This window comes from Carassius auratus, chromosome 8 (assembly GCF_003368295.1).
Source record: "Carassius auratus strain Wakin chromosome 8, ASM336829v1, whole genome shotgun sequence".
In the NCBI taxonomy this organism is placed as follows: Eukaryota; Metazoa; Chordata; class Actinopteri; order Cypriniformes; family Cyprinidae; genus Carassius; species Carassius auratus.
This window is the reverse complement of record NC_039250.1, coordinates 13,473,294-13,495,415: the sequence shown is the minus strand read 5'-3', so window position 1 is coordinate 13,495,415 and position 22,122 is coordinate 13,473,294. Positions and strand designations below refer to the sequence as shown.

The 22,122-nt window shown below is 37.1% G+C and overlaps 1 protein-coding gene across 1 annotated transcript; it reads right to left on the bottom strand.

Moving 5' to 3' along the window:
- Window positions 1–2,179: 2,179 nt before the first annotated feature.
- On the bottom strand, window positions 2,180–21,180 carry LOC113107347 (inactive carboxypeptidase-like protein X2). The gene is made up of 22 exons (XM_026269789.1): window positions 20,918–21,180; window positions 17,610–17,684; window positions 16,851–17,060; window positions 15,096–15,341; window positions 14,366–14,488; window positions 14,187–14,282; window positions 13,993–14,070; window positions 13,448–13,507; window positions 12,398–12,463; window positions 10,365–10,451; window positions 8,677–8,786; window positions 8,451–8,590; window positions 8,249–8,333; window positions 7,187–7,331; window positions 6,914–7,002; window positions 6,571–6,694; window positions 6,253–6,449; window positions 5,730–5,909; window positions 4,415–5,090; window positions 3,740–3,879; window positions 3,403–3,502; window positions 2,180–3,314 (listed from the first exon to the last, which is right to left on the bottom strand). Exons 1-22 carry the CDS (start codon window positions 21,063–21,065, stop codon window positions 2,761–2,763), a joined length of 3,729 nt encoding a protein of 1,242 aa, XP_026125574.1. The 5' UTR covers window positions 21,066–21,180; the 3' UTR covers window positions 2,180–2,760.
- Window positions 21,181–22,122: the final 942 nt, after the last annotated feature.

Below are 22,122 nucleotides of genomic sequence, written 5' to 3'. Positions count from 1 at the left end.
AATATTTTTAACTCTAACTTTATTTTGTTAAGAGGTTGTTGCTCTCCCAAACAAGAGTGCCTGTAATGTAACTCAGTATTCACCATTTCTCAGAGACCTCAATACATGGTATACCACACACAATGACGGTAACAATCAGTGAATAGTGTTTGAGTATAAATGGGTCATTTTGAGTAGAAAATGAACTTCAGGCGCCACAAAAATGAATGTCACTAAAAGTAACATCAAAAGCAACCATAAAATACACTGAAAAAAAATTATTCATTGAATTTACTAAAAAAATTAATTAAATATAGCTAACATAAATTGATTGCAACCACTTACCATAATTTTTTTTAGTAAATTCAATGAATCATACCATCATAATCATAATTCATTTAAAACCAACTAATAATTGTTAATTAAAATCAAAAACTAAATTTAAATGGATTAAACTAGCAAAATTGAATTACGCTTTATTTAATTGGGGCCATAATCATTTTTTTCAGTGTGCTTTCTCTTAAAGACATTTGCTGAGGAGCTCATATCAGCCTGGCATCGCCTTTTTCAGCTCTCAATTGATACGTGCACAGTACCAGAGCTTTGGAGAAAATCTATTGTAATTCCAATTACAAAAAATTCATGCCCTCAGGACAATAATGACTACAACGCAATGTGTGTGTGTTATTTTCTGGTAGGTTTTTGGTTCAAGTATTCTAGGGTTAAAACTTATCCTAATGTTGAGTAATTATCCTAATGTTGAGTAAATGGGCACTAATTAATACAAAGAAACTATATAGTAGCCTACTATCTGAAGAATCGTACTATTATTTGAAACGTAACTCCACGTATCCACCCATCCCTGACAGATGAGCACCACCATGATGGATTCTAACTTCTGTTAAGATGCCATCTTGTTGCAGTCTCCATAGAACTCAAAGATGGAATTTTTAAATAACGGTTCTGTTTTCAATGCAGCTAACCTCTGGCTGTTTCATTAAACTGCAACAGTTACTAAAAAAAAAAAACAGCCATTGCTACACTGTAAAGTTAAAATATGGCCCCATAAGCTTTTAAAATATATTTATTATTATTAAAATTAATAGCTTTTCATAGTTTTTGCATTATATTATCGGATCAGAAAATAGATTAGGAATTTGACTAAAAACCTTTATATGCTGTAAACACCAGAGGCCGGAGCTGTAAAGCATTTCAGCACGGGTGGAGTCAGGCGAGACTTTTCGCGCACTGGGTAAGTAAACATGTACTCTAATGAGGTGATGATCTGAATCAGGCATTTATACATAACATTTCTACATAACATTTAGTACATGAGGCAAAATAATTTAAGATCAAGGATTAAATCTGCGTCTGTATTTCATGGTGTGAAATGTGCTTGTTCACCAGATCAAAGCAACATGAAAATATACAATAGTGAAATATACTCTCATGCTAATTTTCTTTACCAGTTCTAAGATTAAATCAAAGTAAATCAAAATACATGTAAGTAGGAAGACACCAAGATTTAACATGTTGCTGATAAAAGGGGAAATGCTTACTAATGTTAATATCGGTTGAGTGGATCTGTTTATAGGCAAAATTTTGTTACAACGTCATGGGTCAGACTAAGAGATTGCAATGCATCCAATGCAATAGATCCAATGCAGTTTATAATTCAATGTACTTACATCATCCAAAAACAGGTCCAGAGAAATCAGCAATTAGAAATGGTCCGTGTCGTTGTGCCATCTGACAATGCCTTTTATCTTCCAAGTTCATCCCTGCTTGTACAGCATGTATCCAATGTTAATTTCTATGTAGGCTACTTGCCTTTTGTTGTGTGCATGTATATATCGTGAGCATATATATAATATATATATATATATATACAGTATATTATCATGAGCATCATGCTAATGTCAAATAAAGAAATCTTATTGTAAAGTGTGTCCATTTTCAAGTACTTTGATTGACTACTTGTTTGCCTTTTAAACCAAGGTATTTTAAGTTTTAATTTTTTATGACAATGTTTATTAGCATGTAAATGTTAAGTACAAGAATCAATGTGCTACAGTAGGTAAGGCTGGACTACACTATGAATACAGTCACCTCTTATATGTACTGTCAAGTATGACACAGAATATCAAGGTAGTGACATGATGTGCACTTGATACTGTAATGCAGTTAAACGACAACAGTGTGAATATGAAAAGACTTTATTTACTGAAAAGAAATCGTCTTTTAGCACAGACCATTAAATATGGTGGAACTTTGAGGGAACATCTTCCCTGTACACTTGCCTTCAACAAACACTGACAATTTATGCGAGAGAAAGAAGTGGTAATACAGCCACGTCTCTTGAGTTCAAACATTCTCATTTCCCCTCAGTGGGCATGATGCTAATATGAGAAGTTTGTTACGTTTTGGTAGTATAGTACAGATGTTTAGCCATGAACACAAAGCATAATTATTCTTACTACTTCTAGTCTTTGGAAACCATTGATTAATGCTTCCAACCAGCTTTGCAACCAGAAAATGGTGTGTTAATAATCAATATGATAATTTATATTATGGAATAAACATCTTATGCGTAATTACTTCAAAACTGTGCTTTTTTTTGTAAGTGTTGACAGAATTATTTGGTTCTAGATGTGACACCACTTTGCTCACTTCATAGTCACTGGATCCAGTCAAACCAAGGGGCAAAAGCATGGCAATAAAGACCTATACTTGTCCAAAACAATCAATCTCTGGAGCAAAACTTTGATCTGTAGTTTCGTCTTAATAATCATCTATGTTGTAATTGTAGTCGTAGTCCAGTGAATCTGTCAACTCAATCTCTTCTGGTGGGGTTGTGTTCTCTTCAAAGGTTTCCCCAAGAGGCCAAGAGTCAAACCAGGGACTTGTACTCTCTGTGGTAGGTGGAACTGTGGTTGTGGTTGTGGTCGTTGTGGTTGTGGTAGGTAGCGTTGTTGTTATGCTGGCCAGAAGCCTCTGTTGCCTTAGGCGGCGGATTCTCATTAGACGTAGTCGATGAAGCCGAGCCCTTTTTATGTCCCCACCATTACCATTAGGGATTTGGTTAGTGCTGTATGTATAGCGCTGTCCACTACCCCTGTTGCCACTGTTCAGCAATCGGATGGGCCTATTTCCGTGGAGAGCCATGATCTGTTTAATGCGGTCCCAGTTGGATTTGTTGAGGTCAAAGTTACACAAGGTAGCGCCTGGGTCAAACCCTACCACACACAGACGGGTGAAGGGGGAGTAGCCTTCTGCTCGGGCTGTTACACGGTACTCACCAGGATTTAAAAGTCGCCAGTAATCTCCAGATTCACCTAAGAGTAGAAGAGTAGACTTTTTTTATTGAAATTATTCAGTACTTGAAAAACAAGACAACTTTCAAAACAACAGAAAAAATCTCACCTGTCCTAACGTCATGGTTGACTCCCTCCACAGACACAGTGGCATTGGAAATAGGGTTGCCCTCCTTATCCCTCACAACTCCCTTAATGCCCCGATGCACCTGGGAAAAGGACCACTGTTAATGTTATGTTTCACAGGTCAGTGTAGTCAGACTGAAGTACATCTCATGCATGATTTCGGGAAAAATAGGATCTTGATACAGATTTTATATGGTTTTGTCTAGGCTCAAGTACTAAAACACTTGTGCAGGGTTCTCAGAGTCTTATCTTCTAGGGATTTTCTGTTTCTAAGCACTTGCAACTGTCCCACGCCCATGATCAGGATATGAGTAGCTCACCTGAGTCATGAAGGTCAGCAGGGCCTCTCTGTTATTCTCCCACTCTCTTAAAAGTTCACTCTGATGAGGGAACTTATCACAGCCCAGGAAAATGGACAGCTCAAAACAGTTAGTGTGAAGGTAGCTGAAGTCATTCATACCTAGAAAAGGGAATTGGGACAGAAACAGGTATCAAATCTCTACAGTTAATCAAAAGTAGAGTCTCTAGGGTGTCAATGTAGGTTCAATTTGATCTCACAGATCCTCCTAGATCAGGCAACTTCGGTCATGGAAGGCCAATGTCCTGCAGAGTTTAGCTCCAAGCCTGATCAAACAGACCTGCGTGTAGCTTTCTAGTGGTCTTGAAGACATTGATTAGCTTGTTCAGGTGTGTTTGATTAGGGTTGGAGCTAAACTCTGCAGGACAGTGACCCTCCATGACCAAAGTTGCTCAGTGTCCTAGACAAAGGGAGTCCAATTCTGCTTTTGGCAGGCCACCTTACTGCAATTCCTATCTTCCTATCAGAGAAACATTGACTTACAACATCAGAATTAACACCAGATAAAAACTTCCAGGTAGTACCAGGGGAAGCTAACATTTGCAGGGCCCACAGAAACAGAATTGGACACCTTTTTTTAAACGATCCAATTAAAGATCTATCACATGATGGTGCAATGCAAGTTCCCAATGCTTACTTCCTGGGATGGGCTTCCACTTGGCACGGTTGACAATTCCCAGCCCACCTGTTGGGTCATCAGCATGGCATCCTCCCTGAAAGTTCTGAGTCATGGTGCGGTGAGTAGAGGCATAAGATATGGCCAACCAGCGGAACAAAGATTGGTCCTCAATCACTCTAATCTCCTCCTCTGGTTCCCCCTCTCCATATCCCTCCCTATATCCCTCTGAGTATCCTTCTTGATAACCCTCATGGTGCCCTTCAGAGTGATCCTCATGATGATACCTTTGGCTCTCATCATGGTAGCCTTGGTTCTCGTCGTGATAGCCTTGGCTCTCATCGTGATACCCTTGGCTCTCCTCATGATATCCTTGGTTTTGATGATGATACCCATAACTTTCTTGATGGTACCCATAGTTCTCCTGATTATATGCATTTTCTTGGGGGCCACTGTAGCTCTCCTGATGGTATCCAATGTGAAGGTAAGGGTTGGGTTCTTCTTCCTCTTCTTCATACTGTCGCTTACGTCTGTTTGCTCTAGAATTGAGTTTTTTCTCCATCTCCTCAGATTCCTTGGTGAGACGGCGCATGTCGAAGGGGTATGTCACAAGTCTTTCACCACCCTGCAGGTTGGCACCAAGCACAAATGGATGGCTCTTCATCCAGGAGATAAGGGCAAAAGTCTCCACTGCAACCTGCAAAGCAGGACATAAAGTTAGTAAATTTCCTTTAAAGAGGTCATATGATGCGATTACAATTTTTGTTGAATGTTAAAAACTCTTTGAAGAAAATTTGTGAAGTTGCAAAGACTAAAGTCTCCAATCCAAAGAGATTGTGATCCTAGATATTCTTTATAAAAGTTAAGACTTGTTCACGGCCCCCTAAAACGGCTCGTTTAAATACACCCCTGCATCTCTACATCACTATGTTAGTTTGTGCCTCGCTCTCTATACTACTGGCCTGGTCCATTGAGCAGGATCCACATATTCCATGACATATATGTTACACCTCTTCTGGAGAAAGGGCGGGAATATACAGCTCATTTGCATTTAAAGTGAGACACTCCTAAACAGCTCTTTTTTTTAGACACGCCCCAAAAATTATTAATAAAAAGATCTGACATGTTATAATAAATAATCTGTGGGGTATTTTGGGTTTGACACATTTTGGGGACACCTAAGACCAATATTACATGTTGTAAAAATGGGCATAGTTTGTGCCCTTTAATCTGATCTCTAGCCAATTTCAATTGTTTTCAGTTTCAATTGAGTATGTGAGTGGTGCTTTGATTTATTAGATGTACATGCATATCACAGCATTATTTCACTACTTACTGAGCCATTGCTTGACAGTATACCCTCAGGGATGGGTACATGGTGATTTGGCATCAACTTGGGCACCATACCCTTATCCTCTGCATCCCAAAGAATGTTATTTAAGTCTGGAAAGTTCTGGAAGATGTCATGGCCATCTTCAGTCCAGTGCCCTAATGTCCAGCTACCCAACTCTGAGCCCTGTGAAACCAAGTGATATTGTTTACAGTACTTTATTGAGAATAAAGTGAACACATCAACATTTCTATTTGTAGATTTAGTGGCCTTTTTTATCCACATTTTTTTGGCTATTTTTGATTAGTTCATCCTGTTCAGTTGATAAGTCAGGCATGTCTAATTCTGTCTTAACTTTAGTTTTTTGTAATATTACTAAATGCTAAATATTAAATATCCAAGATAGGTGGTGTTAAGATTTTTGAGGAAATCTGTTTGAAAGCATCCATTATTTAAAACATTTCTGGCCACCTAGAAACACAGAAATAACATATTTTACTTTTAATCTTTTTATACATTTTAAATATACCTTTTCAAAAGCTTTCATATGTCCATCAGGATTGACTGATGGCACCAGATGAATTCGTGTCTCATCCACAAGGTGGCGCACTCGAGGGTTGCCATCTTTGTACTCTCTACACAGGTACTGCATAAGCATCAGAAGAACTTCTCGTCCCAAAACCTCATTACCATGATAGCCTGCTGTGTACCTAAACTCTGGCTCTCCTGAGGAAAAATGGTATGTGTTCATGAAATGGATAATGAACACACATCACTTGTTTCAATACATTTAACCATACTGGAATAATAATACTGTGTCTTCCATTTTTATTCTAATGTTCCTCACCTGTTTCATGCATCCCAGGATTGTCAGTAATCTCCATGGCATAAATTTCCAAACCTTTAAAGCTCTTGCCCAAACTGTAGAATCTGGTGATGTTGGGACACTCATCAGAGATGGATTTCATGAGCTGTGACAATAAGAAAAATCAAATTTGCAAATCCACTTATCCCAAATGGTCTGTGCTACAAATTTGAATGACACCTCATTTGAAACTTTGTGGCTTAGAAACAGAAATTCCCTGGTAGCCATCCACAATTTTCTTAAATGTAAACTCTAGTGTATTTTTTTAGATCTTTTTCTCATTCGTAATATTTTAAGTCTCCAGGTTTTGCTACTTTCCCATCACCTTCTCCATGTCAAGGTAGTTGTGATGGGTATAGTCCAAGTCATCTCGATGCGTCACCTCATTCTGACTCTGGTACTGGCTGAGAGGATCTGAGTAAAGCACAAATGCACAATATTGTATAATACTGTAAACGTAAACTATTGATAAACAGGGATTTAAACAATGTGGACCCAGACAGGAATATTAGTAATAGGAAATACTTGCACAATGCACAAACAAATAAAAAAGTAAAATAAAGACAGGTTTACAATCAACAGGTCCAGAGTCTCTCACCTGGTACTGGGCAGCCCAAAACCTCCATCCTCATACACATGGTGCCATTCCAGCTCTGTGGCAAGATGCGGATATAACGTGCCACTACCGGCTCCATAAACTGAGACAACACTGGGGTGTTTTTATCAGAGTTACCAAAGAATAACTGAGAGCAAAAAAGAAGGGAAAGAAAAGAAATTGTTGAAATTACATAATGTATTTAAAAAAAGTGCTGCACTTTAAAGTGCCCCTGTTATGCCATTTCGAATATTGTCTGTTGTGCAGTAGGTAATTTAGCTGTAGAGAAAAAAAAGTAAGTATCGACTCCGAACAGCCTGAACCAGTCACTAGTAATTCAAATCCCATTTCTGTGATGGCTACATGTCAATGGGTAAAACATTTGCATAATTTTTGCCTACATTCTACATTGGCCAGCCCACAAACACATCTTTTTACTGACGACTGTTTATTTAATCTCAGGGAGTTCAATGTGAGATTCACAAAAAACTTGCTCTTAAAGGTGGCTCAGTACCCAATTTATTTGGACCAGCTGACTCCACTGAATCACAATCACAAATAATAGATGTTTAGATTTTCTATTGAGCATTCAAAAAACGGAACTATGGCGGTAGACCAATCACAACAGACTGGGCCATCTGACCAATCGGAGCAGAGCAGGCTCACGGAAAGGAGGGATTTACAGAGATTGAATCTTAGAATTGCTTTGAAAGAAATCGTTTGAGAATCACTGGTAAAAGAAGGTGATATTCAATGCATATTTTGTTAAAACAAAAGCATTGTTTTACCTGCATGCATGTAAACCTTTTGTAAGAGTCTCTATTTTGATTTTGATTGTGATTTGGAGGGTTTTTGTTAAATGTGAGCCTAAATCATCACAATGAAAAGAACCAAAGACTTAAACTACTTCAGTATGTGTGCATTGAATTTATTTAATACACGAGTTTCACAATGTGAGTTGAATTACTGAAATAAATGAAAGAAGCAACTTGAAGGTGAGTAAATTATGACAGAATTTTACATTTTACAAAAGAAGACGAAAATGATGTCAATCTTGCAACCTACCCATTCAGCATATCCATCATCAAGGACAGTCCACTCTCTGCTGTCATTACTAAACGCCACATAGTAAGAAGAAACATAGTCGCTCCTGAAACAACAAAACGAGAACAAGGACTGTAGATGTAGACTTTAGATAGTTTGGTAGGTCCTAAACACAATTAAGCATACTGTGCATAGGCTCCAAGGTTTTTCTTGTATGTCTTACTCTAAGGGGTCATCTCGACCCTGAGTGATAACGCCAGTGAACTCTGTTACTGTGCGAGCGTCCAGTTCAATCCAGTGCACCTTTTCTTCAGGGTTAGCACACCATGCCCCACCATTCATGTCATCTTCATCACCAGACGCCTGTGAGATAATGCATTACATTTTTTCTATACGTTTAAGTCATGCCAGTATTAATTTTCAGAGTGAGTATCTGCATATGTTTGTACCTGAATATTGAGACGAGCTCTGTGTGAGCCATAACGATGTTGATAAACTGAGGACGTCAGTAGCTGGTCATTATCTATGCGATGAGACTCCATACCCAGAGGAGGACATACTGACAGACAATGCAAGCCAAAGAAAAAAACTTAATATAGACTATACCTTCACATAATAATGCCGCTTTTCCATCGCATGGTACAACATGGTACGGTTCGGTATGGTTCACTTTTGGGGGATTTTCCCACTGTGTACAGTAACTGGAACCTGGTACTTTTTTTAGTACCAGGAACCTCAGTTGAGGTTCCAAGTGAACCGTACTGTTACCAAAACTTGACATGTAAACTCTGCTGGTCACTGATTGGCCGGAGAGAATCGTCACTACCTGAGACACTGAACTTGTGACACAAACACAACAGAACCGCTAGATTTAAATCAGCACAGCCAGCGAAGGATTGAATGCAACTGTTTCGAACAAGCGCACCTTTTTTAACAACCTAAAAATGTCTGTTTCGTTGTCTGTTGAGTACAGACGTTCCTCTCATTGATAGCAGAGGATCGGATCCAGCAAGAGCTTGATGAGGCAATGCGGAAGGAAAAAGTTATTCACGATTCGCGGCAGTAGAGGCAGCACAACTATAACGACATGTGAATAATCCCGCCCACTCTAATGCGGTATTAGACTGCAGTGAAAACGCATACCATGCCGTACCGAGCCGAGTCGTACCATGCAGTGGAAAAGTTTAATTAGTTGGAGTACAGACTGAAATTGGTTTATCTGTGCTTTCTCACTAAACACTGGGCTCCAATTTTCTAAATGCAACACCTTATTATTATTTTTTTTTATTACACCCTTTTATTTTTTATGTTCTAAGTCATTGTAAAATGTATTTTTGTTTATATCAGTTTCATATATTATTACTATTTTATTCATTTTTATTATTTTAAAACTGACACCAATTTGTATAGTAATGTAAATATGTACAGGTACATATATATAATGATTTTAACTAGCAAGATCAATGGAAACAATATAGACAGACTCTGCACACATTCTTCTGTCATCAAGATATAATAAATCTAACTATAATGGAGTCAAATAACTTATATTTAGCTTACAACTACACCATACAACCTATATTTAACAATGTATAACTTCAAAATTTGCTCTGTCATTTGTCCCGATTCAGAGTAATGTGCCAGAAGATGAAGGACTACATCCATGCATCTGTTTCACGAGCAGGGAGGACATTTGGAATTTTTTTGAAAAGAACCAGCTGTGGAATTGAAGCAGGATTTGGCAGGATTCAGCATTCAGCTACAAAGGTCTATTTTAAAAATGTTTTAAGGACTCCTATTCACTTGAAACTTATGAAGTCTTCCTCAAGATAGGATAACACTATTTCAGTTATGTTTGTTAGCATGAATTATTTTAGCATTAGTGTCTAAAACACTGAACTGTATACCAAGGTTTTGCTTTAAGAAACATCTTTGTCTGGTAAGAACTGAGAGCTGGGAAAACTTCAGTATTACATCACCTCGCTGCTCTTATATAAGTTTATTGCATCTCAGTGTTATTTTATTTTTTTTTTTCACAGTTATGTTGTCCCAAGTGTATTTATTGTTCTGTGTTATCTATTACGTGATGGATCTCATCTGGCTATGTGCCTAAACCCAGTCCCCATGCACCACTCACTTTTAGGCTCTCTGTACACCCGTGGAGGAGGTTTGTGAATCCTGGGTTTTCTCTCTTCCTCTTCCTCATACCTCCTCTCTTCTCTTTCTGAGGAGACAAATTATTGGAGAAAACACAAAGTTCACCACTGATATGAGCATGAAACATAAAGATTGATCTCTTAACTTCCTGGTAGTTAAAGGCATAGTTTACCCCCAAAAATAAACCTGGAGCACTTAACTAGTTGGCAAAAACCAGCATCATAGGACCACATATGTCGATATTTTGGTTCATTTCAAGGCAGAGTGACTGTCATTAATGTCCTAGAGTGAGTTTTGATTTGAGTAACTTGTAGATCTGTACAGCTTGAGCCACAAACTATTTCAGTTTGTTCTGTTCAATTTGGTGATCTGGTTCATTTAATTCACTTTATGGTAGATCACAGACTTATAAGTTCATTACTGCCGCCTATCTCTCAAATGGACCATTGACACTCTTATCTACAGTGTCAATTAGGAATCTCAATGGTTTATAAGTCTGCGATCTGCCATAAAGCAAGAAGAAGAAGAAGATGCATCAGGCGGCAGCTGTAGATAATGCGTTCAGGACAGTTTGGACATTGCGGTAAAAATCAGAGGAAAAAAAACATATAAATACTGTTCAGTTTCTTGCACAGATACATTTAGACATCAATGTATCTTTAGCCACTGAGTTTAATTTGCTTTTGTTTGTGTGTGTTTTTTTTGTTTGTTTGTTTTTTAGCCGTGTTTCCCATCCACTTACATTGTAAGACTGACAGACTGCAACGGTTTGAGTCAAAAGTCTCAGTTTCTGTTCTACTGAAGAAACTAAGTCATATCCTACATCTCTGATACCCTGAGGGTAAGCAGATACACATCCCATTTTCATTTTTGGGTGAACTATCCCTTTAAACTCAGATTCTTGCTAAACTGTTCACAATCCTCTGGAATGCTCTGGAGCTCCATTTACATTAAACTTGACATTCCAGAGAAGGGAGGATGTAATATAGATCTGTGCCTCATAAAACTGAATTGTATAGTTCTTAAAAAGCTCAAACATCAATGGTTTTCCAGGTTACATATTGACCATACATTCGTAAATCAAATATAATGTCCTCTGTAAGTTAGCGTCAGTCTTTACTTTTTAAGCAAATAAAAAGCCTTTTAGTGTTAGTAAAACTTCAGGTTGTGGTTCGTGTGTCTTTTTGCTGATTTTTAGTAAATGTAAGAATAAAAATGTAAGAATAACGTAGACTTATAGTAACGTTTAAAGATGAACAATTACTGTAATGAAGCAATTTAGGTTTACTGGATTATCCGTAAAACATTTGTTGAACCTGGAAATATTCTTCATTACTTTTTCAGTTTGCTTTCTAGTTTTGGTTGGCAAGTCCTGTTCTACAATATCCTGCATATCAAAACTTTCCTGCTCCACTGTCTTAGGTCAGTGAAAAGGTAATTATTCAGTTTGTTAGGAACCAAAACTTAAAACAAAGCTCATGGGAACAGGTTCTGGTTCACAGTTGTTAATGAATGCTTGTCATTCTGTCAAAGTCTATAATCAAGTGTAAGCAGATTGTGGGGCAGCTGGGAGACAAAGCAGAGGAGATTTCATGCTAACTGTGTTATTAAAATAATTTGTAGTTCAGACAGAATTGGGAGACAGCAAGTTAGAAAAGGCTTGATGAGGACTGTGCCAGTGTTGGCCAAAAACATCAATGTTTTTCATCAGTAAGGTATTTTTTCGTTTCAGTTCAAGACAAACCAAGCAAATGGAATGAAATACAATGAAAAAACAAATAAAACTACATGATCTTCCTTCTGAATTGTATGTTGAAGTATCTGAATAAAACCAATACACTTCCTGGAATAAACAATACATTACTACACTATTGTTGTGGTAGACTGAATGGTAGTTATGGTCCTCTTAGTTATATTGTTGTTCTGAATGTCTTTAAATCTGTAAGTACCTGCAATTTAGTGTCTAAATGTTTTTTTTTAAACTTGACAACTTATTTGAGGATAAAACATTACCTTTTTCCTCTTGCTCTTTTCTTTCTTTTTCTCTCTCTCTTTCTCTATCCTCTTCAAGTTTCCTTTCTGTTGACAAATCAGAAACCAACATTAAACAAGTACAGCAGGTTTGACATGTTTGAGACCATTGAACAATCTATCTATCTATCTATCTATCTATCTATCTATCTATCTATCTATCTATCTATCGGTCGGTCTGTCTATACCTCTATATAAATCTTGATAACAGAGATAAAAAGTTTTTTCTAAATGCACTTAAGGTATTTTACAGTAAAGTTATAATAATTAACAACATTATTAAATTAATCAATTAACAATAACTAACACTGAGCAATATATTTATTACAGTATTAAATATTTTTCGTTAAGAGTAAAAAAATAAAAAGAGCACAAGTATTAATTGTTAGTTCATATTAGTTTATATATATATATATATATATATATATATATATATATATATATATATATATATATATATATATATATATATATAATATGAAATAAAATTATAAATGCTTTAAAAATATTGATAATACTTTACAGGTTCCATTTGTAAACATTAGTTAACAAAGTTTATGTTGATTCCAATATTTACTAATACATTATTAAAGTTCTGAACTAACATGGACTAACAATGAACAGTTTTATTTTTATAAACTAAATGTAATTCTCACTGTTAGTTAATGCATAAAATATAGTTACTAGTGTTACTGAAGTATTTTTCATTGACTAATTTTAATCAACCATATTGCCAGTGTTGCCGTTTTTTCTTTCCGTTTTATAAGATTTACAGTAGTTGTGGAGGAGATACGCTGCAAGACAACAGTAATTTTCTGGTTAGAAAAAAATGTCCATTTATAATTATCATCTAATTGCAACATGCCTGACATCAAGCGGCACCTCTGTGTCTCTGAAACGGTTTATTTGAGTGCAGAAATGACAGGTCACTCTGCTTGTACCCTCATTAAGACGAGAGCGAGGCCAACACCTCTCATGCCGTCTCACTGTATGTTTGTTTTCTTTTTTAAAGAGTATCAAAGCAGTATGTACCATGTCCATATTCATATTCTTCATACCAGTTGTTTTCAAACGGAGGGATGGTGGGCTCTTCTGTGACAGAAAAGAAAAGAAATGCACGTTCAATTTGCCACTTTTATTGACAGTACAGTAGAGAAACTGTAATGACTCGTAAAATATTTGCTAAATGTTTGTCGCCGCTGGTCTGCTGTCTTTTGTAAGAACCAGACATTGTGGTTTCTGAATGGCTTAGAAACAAGATATTTTATGAGATGGGTGTATATTGTGGTTAAAGTTTTAATTGATTCACACTCAAATTACAGGGTGCTTACATTCACTCTTTTGTAATGTCAACTGTATTACTAAAACAAACTTTTTGTTGTCTGTATTTAACACGTTTCAGAACAATAGTTGCAATTACATAATGGGGATATGATGTAAAGTTAAGACACAGTAAGTAGCAGCAGTCTGCAATAATAGAAAAACAAAGTAGCAGCATGAGAAAATGTAATAAATCATAATTTATTCTCATTTTATATCAAATAGGACACAGTGTTTAGAAATAATGATTGGTCTACCTGTGGTAGTGTAATGCCAGTCATTGTCGGTAGAGCTGATCTCGCCATCAGGGAAAGGTATGTTTTCTGCCACCTCATCTGTTCCCAAAGAATAAACGTACAAGTTTATTAGCTGCACAATCGGTCATTTGTGACCATTTCTCTCTAACTACAGGTCATAGTTAATGTAAAAGCTTAATTACTGGAAGACTCACATCTGGCATCCCAGTAATCATCACCCTCGTCAGGTGGACGGCCGGCGATCACTGAGGATGTAGGTGTGGGTTCATCCACCTTCCAATAGTCATCGTCTAAAATTAGGTTAAAGGAAATGTTGATCATGATGAACAGAAGTGGTGTTTATTTGCACAGACATGAGTGATATTCTGCTTACATGAGTCAGGATTAGGTGAGGAATAATCATCAATGTGAGGAGGAAAGTCTGTTGGAAATCCTGTGGTTTTCTCTGTTGGAGGGTCTGTGGGATTTGTTGCTGTTGTTGTCTCTGCAGGAAATTCTGTGGATACCAAACAACGCAAGTCAATCCTTATGAGTCATAATCCAGATCACAGAATAAAATCTTGACCTTACTCCAGGTGCAGCATGTTCTCCAATGTTGTAGCTTCAGTGGAAGTCACAGTTCACTTTATTTTATTTATTTATTAAATTAACTATTGCTGAATTCTGGGTGAAGAACTACACTACCCATAATTCCTGAAGAGAGATCCACCAATCAGAGAAGCTGCTGTTACCATGGAAATCTCTCAAACTACAAACAATCACAATATTTTTCAATAAAATAATTTTTTTATTGAAATTTTATTGCATTTGTATATTGTTTGCCAATGGTTCAGTTGTTCATTGCATGAGTTCATTCATTTGTAAAAGAATGTAATTTGATATTCATACCAAATCAGAGTGTGCAATTTTATGATTCATCTCTGAGCTCACTGGTTTGGTTGCTGAGTCTTTATAAAGAATATTTAGAAATCCCCATAAAGAGAAAAAAAAGTGGGATAAGCACTTTTTTACAGAACCAAGGCGGTCACTGTTCTGCACCAGTCAGCACCAAAAATACACAGATCTAAAAGACCGAGTATTTTAATGAGAAGGGCTTTTCTAACCTTCATCCCAGTACTGGTCAGGTTCAGGGTTATAATAGTCCTCATCGTACTCCGGAACCACAGTGGTTGTGGGAGCCACAGTGGTGGTGGTCATCGTGGTGGTCTCCTCCCTGTTCTTCTTGCCTTTTTTCTTCCCACCCCTCTCTCCTTTGTTCTTCTTCTCACCCTTGGGTTTCTTGCTGGGCTTGGGTTCTTTCTGTCGTTTTCCTCTTCCCTCCCTCTCAGCTTCTCGGCGCGTTCTCTTGGCTTAAAGAAAACAGAGAGAATGAAAAGAACAACCTGGCAGAAGTAACTCTTGAATTTTGGAGCAAGTGAGAAAACTGTAGTTTATAGCTCAATCATAGACTATAACCATACATCTAGTTCATGTAAGAGCTAGTTGAAGGTTACTTTGTGGTTAGTCTCAACCTGTCCGATGCATATTGGAAACAAAACTGTCACTTTACAAAAACAGCAAGCTTATCTTATTGGTTGCATTTATGCAATTTCCATTCCAGGGTTTACAGGCCATGTTTACAAAGTAGTTTTTGTCATATGCCGGTTGGATGATCTGTCTATGTCTGTGGTTCGAGGCTAGAACAAGTTGCAAAGTGGATCATACTTTATCTCTCTCTCCCTCTCTCTCAAACACAAAAACAACAACAACAACAACAACAATACAGTTAGTTTCCATTATTTAGTTCACTTTTATTAACTCTCTAAAAATTAAATCAAAACCAACTATACTGCAAGTCTTATTTGGACGTACGTTTTCCCACCAGTTTAAGCTTTTTTTAAAAGTTGTCACTCCGGGTTAAACTTCTCTGATTTTAAAAATGAATAATCCAAAATGTGTTTTTTTTTTTAGTTTTAGGTTTCCTTAAGAACCTCTTAAGAAGAGTTCCTTAAAGTACCATTATTTTTCCACAATGTGAATAATCTAAAGAAGAAATCACTGAAGAACCTTTTTTAAAGAGTGATTTTAAAGAGTGTCACGAGCAAAATCCTGCTAGGCTTAATTGATTTGATCAGCTTAAACAAATGCAAGAAGTTTCGGGGCAAAATCATACCTAGAATCAGCCAATTCTTTCTTAAAGGTCTAGTTTTCTGCAACACTGACTCTCTCAATCGACCCACGCTTCTTGGACGCTTTGTAAAAGGAGTGTACAAAGAGAAAGGAATGTATCTGTGTCTCCTAGGATGTCTGGCTACACTTTGATAATTCCCTCCAAACTTCCAACACATTGTTCTGGACGACTCACTAACTCAAACATGATTCACAGAGGCCCTCTTGTCACATCTGCTCCAGATTTCAAAACCTGGAAAAAATTATCTAAATATACAAGAAATTACGATGACAAATAAATAATAATAATAAAAATCTTTGTGCAAAAATCAAGTCAATATTAAGGTTTGTTTAACTATATTCTGCATGTATACAGTTAGATTACTCCCATTGTTATTATAAAGAGTGCATAAAGATCCTTCAGAAACTCTGTTTGTGGTTCATTTTGCATGTTCAGGTTTGCTCATATTGGGTTGGCTAACATTGAAGGGTAGGTTTTGAGAAAGGGTTAGTCACTTTGTTAGTCATTTTGGATAAAAGCATCTGCTGAATGAATACATATAATATTAAAGTCACATGGTCCAGTATTTTAATAGCTGCTGACCAAACACTGAATACAGGATGCCTAATGGACCATAAAAATGCAGACAGCATTTACTTCCTGCCGTGATATTTGTGATAACATGAATAATATTAAAGTAAATACTTACAAACGATGTCCAGCTTGACTGTGGCTTGTGATTCTGTGTCTCCATTTCTGGCCACGCATTTGTATATCCCAGCATTGTTTAAATTGGCATTGAGAACAATGAGAGACGACAAGGAATTGCCATGATCGCGCACCTCGAGATTGTCCCGTCTTACTAGAATCTTCTCACCATTAGGAGAAAACCAGTCAATATCCTTTGCACCCCCATCAACTAAAAAAGAAAAGAGAAAAAATATTAGCGTCTGAGCTAGTGGATGAATTTTTGGATGAATTGTTCTTTGTTCCTAGTTATTCTTTTTAAATACCCTTGTACTCTTTTCCAAGGCACTTGATAGCTTTGTGTGAAGAACAGACTGAAAATTATGTTTTTGTCAATTAAAATGTCACCCATTCTCTCAAATGAAGTACTACTGTATGTGGTGCCATTAATGTAAATGAAATTTACTCTCAAATGTAACATATTTGACTTTTGTAGTCCAATTTAGAGCTTTATTGGCTAGTTTATTTAATGAATGATGACTTATATCTCAGTCTGCACCTCACACAAAATTATCATATGACTTAATATACTTGTAGCTTTTAAGTAGCTTTTGACTGATTCACTCCCCTTCAGTTTCAATATATCAGAAAGAGTAGCCAAGGTGTTCTCCATAAAATTCACCTTATGTTATCCATGGAAGAAAATAAATTGGTTTGGAACAACACAAGGTTGATTAAATGATAGAAGAGCTATTATTTTATGTTTAAACTGTCTTCTCACCTTTGCACATCAATCGTTTGTCTCGTCCAACTTGAATCTTTGCATAGGATGGGATTATCTTCACTTGCGGGAGATCTAGAGAAACATAAATTATTTTTGGCTCTTCATTTCCACATTTTTCAACATCGTCATTTCATATTTAATTGAAGCTGCATTCTGATAGGCATACAGACTGTCCGATTTAGAGTTCATAGCCTTATGTGTTGACACAGATGCTCTGGCTTTTGAAACTCGTCCTGTCCCGTCCCGTCCCGTCCCGTCCCGTCCCCAAAGGGCAGCTTCTACACTGCTGGGAAAGTTTTAAGCAACATTCTTGCCTGTTGCTGTGAAGTCATTACCCACACAGAGCTAGTCCACAACGCCAGTCCTCAGGAGTAATCTGGCAAAAGTTTACTTAGCTGTCAATCAGCTCTGGCCTGCAATGAATGGGAGTTCAAACAGGAGTGTGTTTTTTCTTTTCTTTTTTTTTCTTTTTTACCCTTTTTGCGATTTTTATTGCCAGAGAGGACAAAAAAAAAAATAATGAGAAAAGCAGGAACACGATCAGACAAACGCATATTGTCCACATGAACACCAGAGCATATGTGCAAACCACTACTTCACAATCTTAGCTGAAACAGGACAAACGACAGCGGTCACTGGTTTTCACCATTTCTTTCCATGCATAATGGTTCAAACTGTTCAGAGATGTCCAATAAATACTGCCTTCCAAGTGTTTCCCGGATAACTATTTGCTTTTTTAACTTCAAAAGGTCAGTTCCAAGATCAGATTTTACAGATTGGCAAAGTATCAAACGTCTGACCGCATCTGGGCTAACTGATGGGAGCAAGGCCTGGGCTGGTGCACAGGTGTGTTTGAAGTCTAGCTGGTCAATGAGAGCATCTTCGGATCCAAGAGCCACAGTTGTGCCAAAACCAAGCCAAGTAGCCAAAGATCTTATAAGGATAGTTCACCCCAAAATGAAACTTCTGTCATTAATTACTCAGCCTTGTCTTTCAAAACCCATAAGACCTTCGATCATCTTCAGAACACAAATCAAGACATTTCTGATGAAATCTGAGAGCTTTCTGACCCTGCATAGACAGTAACACAACTGACACATTTGAAGCCCAGAAAGGACATCATTAAAACAGTCCATGTGACATCAGTGGTTCAACCTTTATTTTTTTCATGAACATGGCATTGTATCCAGAAATATCTGCGTACACATGAAATCACTGAAATGGACTCAAAACTATGGAGTATTTATGCAAGACCAGTACGTGGCGCTGTAATTCTGCCACAGAGATTGTAGCATGGGCATTAACCTTACGCGCTGTATACAAACCCAATACAACAACAAGAAGACGAACATGGAACAATGCATTTATTATTCTGTGTTAATTGCAAATAAAAATACAGCTGCTCATTGTTTCAGAAGAAATTGTTGAGTAAAGTTATTCATTTTGTTTTCTTTGTGCACAAAAAGTATTCTCATAGCTTCATAAAATTCCGGTTGAACCATGACATGGACTAATTTAATGATTTCTTTAACTTTCTGTGCCTTGAACGTGTTGTGTTGCTGTCTATGCAGGGTCAGAAAGCTCTCGGATTTCATCAAAAACATCTTAATTTGTGTTTTGAAGATGAATGAAGGTCTTACAAGTTTGAAACAACATGAGAGTGAGTAATTAATGACAGAGGTTTTATTTTTGAGTGAACTTTCCCTTTAAAGTCAGTGTGCAACACTGTTCAAAACTCATTTTACCTTTTATCTTGAAATTCAGCAAGAAATAAAAGTAGGGCAGCACATGATTTTATCAACTTGGAATTGATTGGATAGTGAAAAGTTGGCATTACATACCAAAACAGAGCCAAAATGAATGTGAGCTTGCTAAAATAATACTAGCTATTAGTGAACACCAATAGCCTTGGTGACATCAGCAAAAAGAAAACTAATCTCTGAAGTTATTACAACCTGATTAAAGATTTCGGTAACTTTTCTTCTTTGGAATAACGTGCATTGACAAATCCTTCACAATAAGACCAGGAACACATATTAAGTAAATAAGGTCGATAATGATTGATTTCATGTTGACTTTAAGTCCTAAAATACAACCCAAATTCTCTTACTCTCCCACAAAGGCAGCAACCGTTATGAAAATACAGTGAAAGGCTGCTCACTACTTAGGGAATGACCAGTAACACTATAGATATTTCTGTCTAAGACATGTATAGTAAACACATGCATTCTTATTGGGTTCCATGGGGTAATTCAACCACGTTGGGATGGTTCTTCTGTTTTTCCCATTACTTTTTATTTTATTTTAATGATCTGTCCAGTTTGTCAGAGTGAGTCTGCTTGCCTGCATTTAATGGAAATGTTGTGTTATTGAATACCAAAAGCCTGCCAGCAACCATATTTTCCAAACCTCAGCAACAGCGCTGATATTAACTCTTACATTAACTCCTTACCCATGTTGCAAGTGTAATATAGTTGTGATGTTCTTTTGGAAACCAAAGATTAAAGTCTGTCTGCTACGTGTACCACCTTAGTTTTCCTGCTTCGCTATTCACCACACCGTGTCAGCTAAATATTCATTTGAATTCAGCAGAGGTTTTCTTCCTCATTGAGCTGGTTTCTTAGACTTGGCTTCTCCAAGCACAGGTGCAAGTATTGAGTACTCAACTGCTGTTGTCAGCAAGAGCTTTAGTCATGTAACTGTAAAAACATGGCATCCTTTAAGAAGAATCCCTGTCTTTGATAAAGTACCACTATGTGGAAAATATAACCTGTCAACATAAATGCAGTGTGCTACTGGAAAACAGTACACTAAGTGTTTTTGTTCCAAATCACAGAAAATGTATACTTTGTTAAAGGTGACAAAATTTAACCCTGTGATCTGTTGAGACTGATTTTGTAGTTTCTTATATTTAGGGTTCCAATGACCATTTTTACCCAATTAAAACCAGTAGACCTATTATTGAAGCTTTCAGGGATGGAATATCAACCTGACAATGTTTATCCACTGGGGATTGATTGGCATTACATTCCAAAACTGAGCCAGAACTAATGTGAACTGCTAACGTAATGAAGCCATGGCATTCTTTTGATACACAAGGATGAAAGTCAGTATAGCACTAGTTTTCAGCTTCTCCATTCGTCACACCAGCTAAATATGAATTTATACTGGTGTTCAGCTGCGTTTTTCTTCCTCAATAAGTTGCATTCTTAAACGTGGCTTCTCCAAGCAAAGGAGCAAGTACATTTTTATAAATCAGAATCAAAAAAAGAACATGACAGACAACAGCATTTTGTCATTTGTACCTGCTCTTCTGTCCTCCACATTTTGGTCTGGGGCTGTGTGGCTGATCTCGGAGTTGATGTGTTCTGTCAGTCCGTTTACAGTCCAGAAGCGAACAAGCAGGGACAGACAGAGAACTGAGAGTGCCGTCTGGTCCCTCAGTACCAGCATGGTGCCTTATTCACTGCCGCAAACAGAAGAGGTGATCCACGGACAGTATTTCTGAGGAGAGAAGTGAGAGTGAGCACTGGAAAGAGAGAGAGAGAGAATGTGTGAGAGAGACAGAGGGGTGTAAGGAGAAGGGGAGGGTGGGAGAGACACATGAGGAGCTATGGAGGAGTGTAAAAACAGACTTGAAGAGGGGGGTGGGAGGGACAAAGAAAGAAAGAAAGAAAGAAAAAGAAAGACAGTTTTATTGTAAAAGTTTACTGATGCTTTAAACCTTTTTGTTCTGCAAAGAGCCAACTCAAGAACGATGTATGGAGAAAAAATGAAGTTAAGTTGCTGATACACAGAGAATATTTAGTTGAGTCAAGGTACTGCAAAGAACCATTTAACATCCATTTGAGAGTTTTACTAGGTGATGTAAAATGTATGCCGTCAACCGAATAAACAGAGAATCATTCAATGAAGAAGACTTAAGAGATCCAGCAGGAGTGGCAAGAACCAACTGCCATATATAGACTTGTGCAAACGGCAGAGTCTGGAATTACATGTATTATGTCATGTAATAATTCATTTTAGTGTTGGGTTTTCAATGTTGCATTAAAGAATTAAAGCCTTCAACTGATTAGACATCTAGACTGAATGAATTATCACGGCCAAAGCCTTAAGGGCAATGCTTTGATATATGGCACAGCTGTGCTTTGGGTGATCAGAGTTCAAGTCCCAGCTCAATGGCCTGTCCCAATTACCAATCTTTTTGCATTGCTTCATGTCTCTTATGTACTGTCCTATCCAAAAAAAAAAGTAAAAATAATAATAATAATAATTGGAAGCCCTATATAACTGAATTCACCAAAATTTCATTACGTTTTAATCATATCTTACACAAAAGATTTTGCATGTGCTCTTATAAAACATTTTGCAAACATGAAAGCTGCAGTGTTTTTTTATTTACTTATACTTCAAAATTGAGTTGCACAAATAAAAATGGTTTCTTAAAGGTTCCTGTCAACTGCAAGTTTTTCCATTCAATTATTATCACTTATTACTAATATTATTTATA